This window comes from Protobothrops mucrosquamatus, unplaced genomic scaffold (assembly GCF_001527695.2).
Source record: "Protobothrops mucrosquamatus isolate PMUCROS unplaced genomic scaffold, P.Mucros_1.0 scaffold547, whole genome shotgun sequence".
NCBI lineage: Eukaryota > Metazoa > Chordata > Lepidosauria > Squamata > Viperidae > Protobothrops > Protobothrops mucrosquamatus.
In genome coordinates, this window is record NW_015386851.1 from 920,939 (window position 1) to 930,381 (window position 9,443).

Below are 9,443 nucleotides of genomic sequence, written 5' to 3' on the forward strand. Positions count from 1 at the left end.
CCTTCCGCCGCGCCCTTAAGACATGGCTATTCCAACAAGCAGGACTGGCCTAGGGGGAATTTTTAGTGGGGTTTTAAGAATAATTTTAAATTGACACAGGCCACATCAAATATTTCATTTTAATTAGGTTTTAAAGTGGGTATCTTTATCTCTGTATTTGTTTTACCAGGCTGTCAGCCGCCCTGAGTCCGTAAGGAGAAGGGCGGGATAAAAATCCAAACAAATAAAATAAATAAATAAAATAAATAGTATTTTACAGCTCCTGAGGTTTGCATGTTACGGTATTTGAATAAGCTAAACATGAGAATATTAATATGTTTATATTCATCTCACTCACACACATAAGTTTAATTTCTGACATTTATAGGTTGCTTATTAGTCAAACTTGTATTCTGTACAGAACAATTTTTGATTTTTATGGAGTTTCTGAAGGCTATTATTTTCATTTTAAAATTGTTCTATGCTTATTTTTAGGTGCTTAGAAGCTTAAATGTAAGTATAAATTAATTGTATGTATGTATGTATGTATGTATGTATGTATGTATTTTACAAACAACTCAAGGCAGTGAATATATTCAACATAACTTCCTCCTCTTATTGTCCCCACAACAACAACTCTGAGGTTAGCTGGGGTAGAGAGACTGTGAGGCCCAAAATATATAGTGATATCAATAAGCATAGTCATGTGAAAAATCTGCAGCCCATTAAAATCTTGGAGTTTTTCAATATATTTCAACATACATATATTTGATCTTCATTTCAACCATATTGATAAAGGGGATATAATACAATGAATACCATGCAGCATTTACATTTTATAATCCATTGTATAATTTAAATAAATATAGATGAAAATTCTGCATGGAGGAAAAAGTAAGCACATTGCTATATTTAGTGCTAGCTCAGCTCAGGTGGACATGACATGGAGATTTCAAATCACTACCGAGGCCAGTCTGTCCAAGCAAGTTCAGCAGAATAGCAGAATGTAAGATACTGAAAGAAATCTTTAAGATTCCCAGAATTGCATCACTTGACCTACATGCAGCTCTTACCACTACTGATGTCACAATGCATGAATCTACCATTAGAAGGAACCTGTACCAATTAGATCTACATAGAAGATATGCCAGGAGGAAACAACTGCTATCCAGAAAAAACACCAGGGCTCCTGAACATCTAGGCAAAAACCAGGATTTCTAGAAAAATGTGCTCTGGACAGATGAGTCAAAGATATTTATTTGGTCACAGTACCAGAACATTTGTTTAATGAAAATCAAAGAAAGCATTTCATTAGAAAAACCCCATACCAATTATAAAGCATGTTGGTGGAAATGTTATGGTTAGGGGTTGTTTTGCTGCATCAGGGCCTTTTTATTTATTTATTAAATTTGTTTGCTGCCCACCTCACCACGAGGTGACAAAGGAAGGAAGGGAAGGGAAGGGAAGGGAAGGTTCGGTTCTGCAATGGCCAAAGTCAAAGTATGGATATAAATCCCATTGAGAGGGATTTCTGAAGAAAGCCCTGAAACATTGGTGAAAAAAATTCTATATGGAGAAATGGGAAAAAAAATCTTTGCAGTCAATGTCAGAGACCAGTTGATAGTTGTAAGAAACACCTACTTGATGTTGTTTCTGCCAAACAGGGCAATACTAGTATTAGATCTAAGGGTGTATTTACTTTTTCCAATATCTCAGGGGCTGCCACAAAGAAGAGGGGAGTCAAGCTATTCTCCAAGGCGCCTGAAGGCAGGCAAGAAGCAACGGATGGAAACTGATCAAGGAGAGAAGCAACCTAGAACTGAGGAGAAACTTCCTGACAGTTAGAACAATTAACCAATGGAACAACCTGCCTCCAGAAGTGGTGAATGCTCCAATACTGGAAGTTTTTAAGAAGAGACTGGACAGCCATTTGTCTGAAATGGTATAGGAATTTCCTTCCTGAGCAGGGGGTTGGACTAAATGACCTCCAAGGTCCCTTCCAACTTTATTATTATTATATAAAAAATAATAGTGATAAAATTAGGCTAACAGCTAACATTCCCCCTAATCATTTTATTTTGATATTAACATCACTATAAGAGCTCAATTTGATTAAAAAAGTGTCAAGTCTCTCACTTTAATTACAAAAATGCAAGAGAACATTCGTTTTTGTCATCCCTGCCAAATTTAGAACACTGCTGCTAAGTAGTGATTTAGGCCAAGCAGGAAGAAAATGAGCTTATGCCACAAGATTAATACTCAACATAGCATAACTTTCTTTTTAGAAATGTTAAACATTTATTTGTTTGTTTAAATTTATATAGCTGAACAATCTCAGATTTGTGGCTCAACCGATTAAAACAAGAAACAGTAAACACAATAAAACTACTGTATATAAAAACATTAAAAGCTAGAAAATGTATTTGAGGACAGTACAATTAATGCATCACTATCCATACAGGTAGTCCTCATTTAGCAAAGAAAGCAAAGACATTTGGGACTGGCCACTTGATTGTTAAACAAAACAGTTGGTAACTGATACATGATTTCAGCTCTCACTTCAGTTTTCCTTTGCTTTACAGTTCTGTGAAGGTGGTAAAAGCAAGAATTGGTTGCAAAGTTACTTTTTCATCACCATCGTCACTATGAATAGTCAGTAAATGAGGCAGTCACTAAACAAGGACTACGTATACAGCTGTCTAGTAGGTTCCACACCACAGCCAGATTCCCAAGCAAGACACCAAAGCCACGTCTTCAGAGTCCTCGGAAAGGCTAGGAAGGGCATGGTAAAATGGTCTCTCACTTTCTGCCCATATTATATGTTCCCAGCATCATTTTACCAAACATATTTATATTTTTTATCAGCAAGGCCTCTTTACGAGGGTTGCAATATATGCAGATACACTGGTCCCTAGTACAAAATATAGGATATGAGTGGAAAAGGGCACAAAAGAAAGGAGGCTATAGCTGCGTGCCTCCATTGCTCCACCTTTTTGCATTCACTAAAGGTTTCCCAAAGGGTTGATTCACCATAGGCCAGCACAGTTCAAATTTAGCTAAAGGTGACATTAGCGGATAGTGTTGAGTGGTCCAGACTGTCCATTAGCTAATGCAGCTCTATAGGTCATCATATAGATCAGGCCAACAAAGTCATACTCCTAAGCAGGATTTTAATGCAAGATGACTTCCGTATCCACTATGTTTTTCCTAGATACTTTTAATTTTTTTTAGTTTGGAATTCCAGTCCAAGTACATATTTTTAATCACCTGAGGAGTCCCTGTACTATTTTAACAATAGTAGTAGTTTTGATAGCACATGGTATGTCAAATCTTTTTTCACAGTTTCTTCTGGCCAAAATCTGTCCTTATCTGATCAAGTCATACCAGCGATAACAGTTATATTAGCAACAACATATACATTTCCATAGAACAGATTTTAAAAAAGAAAAACTGCTAAAGAAAAGCATTGCCTTCAGATCTTCCAGTTCAAAAAATAGAATCTTTCCAATAGATAATATAAACTTTTGCCTTTGATATCCTAACTGATTAAAGGAAGACTTTCATTTCGAAATCCCTAATATATACAGACGTCATGAGTACTCAAAAAGGCAGTGTTTCTAAAACATTTCTAAAAAGTTGGAACAGACTTTAAAAAGAGGATACAGCACATATCACAATGATACCCATGTACTTCTCTAGTACAATGGACTGCAAAGTCCATATGAGAAGTGAGTAGGGATTAACTGACCATAAGCAGAGCCTCCCAGTCCAGGATTGGATGCACAAGATGAATTTGTATAAAGCCCTCCACCCCAAGCCACGATTGCCATCTGCTCTTCAGAAGGAGCGGCAAGTCCAGAAGGACACATAATTTGTAAAACAGCTCTATTGAGGAGTACTACCCATTGCCAGTTAAAGACAGCAACTCTCCAGAACCAAGGGATCCCAAAACCCAAAGACAATTTCTCTATATGGGGCTGCCCTTGAAGATCATCCCCCCAAAATTCAACTGGTCCAGAATATAACAGTTGTCATCTGGTGGGATCTAGGAAGCAACCTTTCTCCATAGTTTCATCTACTGTATGGAACAGGGTAGATACAAAGCTGAGATAGAGAAAGCTGTATCTTTCCTTGCTTCCTGAATGGTGTTAAGACATAGCTTTTTCCTCAGGCATTGTGTCATTATATAAAGTGAGCCAAACTTTTCTTTTTTCTTTTTCTTTTTCTTGGGAGATTAACACCATGACACTGGTGATGTATTAAGAGTTTTAATCTTGCATTTTTATTATGTGGATAAGAAGTGATTTGATAGTACATAATCAATTAATCAGTTTGTTTGTTAGCTGCCTAACACTTTATATAATAAAACATGTAACATTTTCAAACACAATAAAAAAAGAAACAGAACATATTTGGTGATGCTGTCGAAGTGACAGTATCTGAATCAAACCACAGGACTGATAGACAGACTTACCAGTTATCTGAAGCTGTGATTTCATAGTTAGTCCACTGATATTCTCTGATTTTGACCCATTCCCAGCCATATCATAGGAAGGAACATGAACCTAAGTAAAGAATTCAATAAAAATACTATTTTAAAAACAAATGCTGCACTCCTTAACAAGTATATATATAAACTGGTTAAATCAAGGAATACCATAGGCACATATAGTCAATGAAGAATATGTGTTGATAAACCACAGAAATGACGTAGCAATGTTAATTGAAAGTAATTAAGACTATTAACACAATTATTGTCAACAGCTCTGAGTATTTGATAGGGTAAATAATAAAAACAATCTCTTTTTGTCCTATCCCAGACAGGTACTTGTGGGCAAAACAATCAGTAGCAAGGAAAGGAGTGAGATGGGCGGCCTAGAAACATGCAATAAAATAAAATAAAATAAAATAGAAAGAAATATGCACTAACAAGGGACAAAGTAAAGTTATGCAAATTATAAACTAGAATAATAATTACTATATAGCCAAGAAGGTATAGCCTAGATTATTTTTACAACTTTCATGCCACCTAATTCATCAACTTCTTACAGTTCACAACAGCCAAATAATTAATTATTCACACATTTTATCTGAGATATTAACATGTACTTGAGCAACTATTTTCCCCACTCCAGTATTTGCCTAGAGTCTAGACCAGTGGTGGCAAACCTATGGCACGCGTGCCAGAGGCGGCACTCGGAGCCCTCTCTGTGGGCACACGTGCCATTGCCCCAGCCTTGCCTCCCTCCCCGACCCCCTCACCAGCAGCCCCCCTGGAGGAGAGTTGCCCCTGAGCGTGGCCCACACGGAGCAGCACAGCCAAGGACATGGCAGCCAGGCAGTGTAGACAAGACTCTGCCCTCACACCCCATCGCACGCAGTTGATGCTGCGAGACACGGGCAGAGGGCGTGGCCGCCATGGAGCTGTTGGGCTGCCTGGGTCCTGCAGTGGGTCCTGGAGGCGGTGAGTGGCCCTGTGGGCAGGCAGAGTGGGGGCGGGGCAGCGGGCGGAATGGGGCGGGGCCAGTTTTTGGGTACTCGGTCTCGAAAAGGTTCGCCATCACTGGTCTAGACTGTGAAACTGACAGATTGGTTGCTTTTGCTTTGCACGGTTATCTGCAAGGCAAAATATTAATCTTCATAGCTCCTACGTTACATGGAGAAGCTCAAAATTGTCTTCGTTTTTCTTTCTTGTGAAAAGCCTATGATTTTTAAACTTGCATGGCTAGCACAAAACATAATAGCAGATCCCAAAGGAGCTGAGAGAAGAATCTAAAGTTCCACTTTCAAATCCTTATGCTCATGAATGTGTGGATTTTCCTTTAGTTAATTTTCCGATCTTTATGTCACCCACCCCTTCACATTTTTGGAAATGCACAAAGAAAACAATGGAGATATTCTTCTTCTTAACTACTATGACTTTCTACTAGGGAGAAGGAGTACTCTGGCAAAGTGACCCATTAACATTTGCTTTGTTTTACACAAAAAGGACCCATGAATAATTCATACAAATGAACATAACTGTAGAGGATAGAGAGAAGCCAAAACCTCATGTATCCTTCATTCTCCCTGCAATCAATTCTTAATTTCTACTTCTCCAAAGCAAATATTTCTGATGGTGAAACAATAAATAAAACCTTCTTTAATTCGTTAATTTTGCAGAGAACAAGTCTGGTTTTGCTTGTAACAGATTTATAGTATGATAAATGGAATAAATACGTACCCTTTCCCAAGAAAACAGAACTGACTCACAGTGGCTTTGGGTTTTTGTTTTTACAGAAAGAAAATGCAGGCATAAGCATGTGAATGACTATTCTTAAAGATGGAGTCTTCTTTGTATTTTTTCCAATATTAGATAAAAGTTGGCTGGTTATTCTGCCCTCAGTCTCCAGCTGCAATATGGAGATCCTTAAGGCAGTGATGTAACAATTAAAGACAATGTGCTTAAGATTGTTTGAATATTTTAAAGCATAATAATAATTAAAAGGTTTCTGCATAAACCAGTCTTGGTGGTCCCAGAGGTTATTGGCACACTGGTTGCCATATCAAAAAATCTTTTAGAGTTCTTAGAAAATATGCACATTGACAAAATTTGTATCTGTCAATTACAAAAGGCCACATTGCTTGGACCCACACATATATTACACTGATACATTACAATTTCCTATAATATCCCTTAGGGATAACTCGATGTGTATGCAGGCCACCACTAGCTAACGAACGGGGAGCTCTGATTTTACATTTTTATGTACATAATAATAATACTGGAATTGACAAAATCATCACCAGTCAATTGCAAAAGGCAGCTTTGCTTGGAACATATCCTGTGATGATATGTTTAACAACATCAGCCTATCCCAAGTTGAACGGAAGGATTCAGTAGAGGGGCCAAAAAGCTAAATCCAGTCTAAATGATGAATCATAATAAACCTTTAATTAGGACTTGAATTGTTAAGTTTCCACCAGTCCTAGAGTATGAATCTAACTGTCAATTACCCACATATAGTAATAATGATGATGTATTAAATTTATTTGCCATCCAATTCCAAATTATAGTAACTAATATTCTGCTCAGGAATTCTGCTTCATCTTATGTCAACTAACTTTAAACATACAGTAATTCAGTTTCAACATAACACTGATGTTATCACCACAAATTTGTATGCATACCCAGGAATACATATCTCTCTAATCTGCCTTCCTTCTGAAAATGTTATCTTATTAAAACAATTGAACATTATGATTTCCCTTTCTACTAATTTCAATCACATGAAGCAATGCCTTATTGTAAAGTCACAATACATATTCAATCAGCACTACAAGGATAGGAACAAGTAAACTTCAAGAAATCAAAATTAACAATAATTTAATTTTCTAACCTGTTAAGTGAGATTATTTAATCAGGAGTCTTTACTTTCTTGTTGGAAGCACACTGCAGAAAGCCTAAGGGTTGTGCTCCCCTATCCTATACTGCGACCTCCTAATATGCTTGCAAAGATATTTGAGATATTTATTTGTATATATCCTGCCATTATTATTTTTATAAATAACTCAAGGCAGCAAACATAACTAATTCTCTTCCTTCCTATTTCCCCCACAACAACAATCCTGTGGGCTGGGCTAAACCAACCAGCGGTTTTCATGCCTAAAGCAGAATTAGAACTCACAGTCTCCTGGTTTCTATTTTAATTACCACTTGTCCAATATATTATTCAGAGTTCCTGACCTCATTAAAGAAAAAAGCAGCTATGGTGTTTCCCCCAGAATAAGATCTGGTGGTGGTATTATTATTATTATTATTATTATTATTATTATTATTATTATTATTATTATTATTATTATTATTATTATTATTATTATTATTATTATTATCTCCAAAAGAGGCACCAGGTCTTGTTTTCTGGGGGGGGGTGTTTTTTCCACTCACCTCGCGGAAGCAGCTCCGACAGCCCCACCCAGCCGGCCCACTTCTGCGGCCAAAGGAGCAGCTTCATTCTGCTGCTGAGAATGGAGCTCCAGCCTGCATTTTGTAATCAGAGGCCTTTCTCAAAATGCAGGGCAGAGCTCCATTCTCAGCTGCAGAATGAAGCTGCACCTTCAGCCACAGAAGAAGTGGGCCGGCGAGGCAAGTGTAGATCCATGGGAGACCTGGCTGCAATGATAAACTCCGCCCTTCCCACCATAGCTTGATTTTTAAGCGTGCGCCTTGCCCCAAAACTAGGGATTATTTGGGGGGCAGGGCTTATATTAGGCCCACCCCCAAAATCAAGCTAGGGCTTATTTTCAGGGTAGGTCTTACTTTCGGGGAAACATGGTACCATTGCTTTTTCTGTGATTTAAAAACAAAATAGTATCTTGCATAGATAACAGAATCTGCTTTTTTAAGAAAGTTGAGATCTTCATGATAACATCAAAGTGTTTTTTACATAAACTGAACATTACCAGAAAATCCACGTTTACAAGTACAACAGCATATTTCTCAAATCTCACAATTAGAATTATGTAATCTTATTTTAGAAATAAGGCACAGAAAGTCTAAGTTTTTATTACTCAAGAGTACTGGGAGATGAAATTCCCACCAATTAAAACTTGAAACTAAAATAAAAAACAGCACAATAACTTATAATGTTGGTGATCAAGTAGACTTAAACACATATAGAAAAACTGCATAGCAAATTCCTAATTGGTCTCAAACTGTAAAAATATCTGAGATTTAAACATAGCTCCACAGAAACACTGGGTGTCTCACTACAAGGGATCCTTCTGGAGGCTAAGAATCAATTAAAACTTATCATGGCACAATAAACAATATATTTTCCCTTCCCTTTAATAGCTTATCTACATCACTATTATACATATTGAATGATTCTTTTGTTCATTGAAGACTTCATTCTTCAGTACTGTACAGCCTAAATTTTGAGCTCTTAAAAATCTTATTATTTTGAACAAATAAAAATCATACTGTTTGTAACATTAATTATAGTTCCTAAGTACTAGTGTTAACTATGTAGATTAATAAGTATAAATAGTTTAATGATTGTAATTCATAAAGATGTATTGTTTATGATTTCTGGGTCATATTCTAAACAACTGATGTGTACTTAGGGGAGTAGGAATAATTTTGTAGCTTTGATGGAATTAGAGTAGAATTCTTATATTTTGAATTTATCAGAAATACTTGATCATGATGTCTATGGAGATTCTCAGACATCCAGGTCATAGTTATCCCAAAAATGTTTTTTCAGGAGGCAACTGGACTTTCTTGGGGTTTTTTTTGAAGACATTTCACTTCTCATCCAAGAAGCTTCTTCAGCTCTAACTGGATGGTGGGGAATGGAAAGATTTATACTCCTGTAGACAGCTGTTTATTTGCATTTTTTAGCAAGTCGTTTAAGCTACCTGGAGGCTTATCTGTATCTCCTGTGAAGTGCAAATGGGTATGGAGCCTTCTTGGAACTATTAAA

General features: G+C 36.9%; 1 protein-coding gene across 1 annotated transcript in view; it reads right to left on the reverse strand.

The window, feature by feature from the left end:
• ITCH (itchy E3 ubiquitin protein ligase) overlaps positions 1–4,879 on the reverse strand; it is a 38,131-nt gene extending 33,252 nt beyond the window's left edge. Inside the window, exon 1 of the mRNA XM_015817005.1 lies at positions 4,454–4,879. Coding sequence (XP_015672491.1) covers positions 4,454–4,523 — 70 coding nt within the window. The 5' untranslated portion in view covers positions 4,524–4,879. The remainder of the gene's footprint in view (positions 1–4,453) is intronic.
• Positions 4,880–9,443: the final 4,564 nt, after the last annotated feature.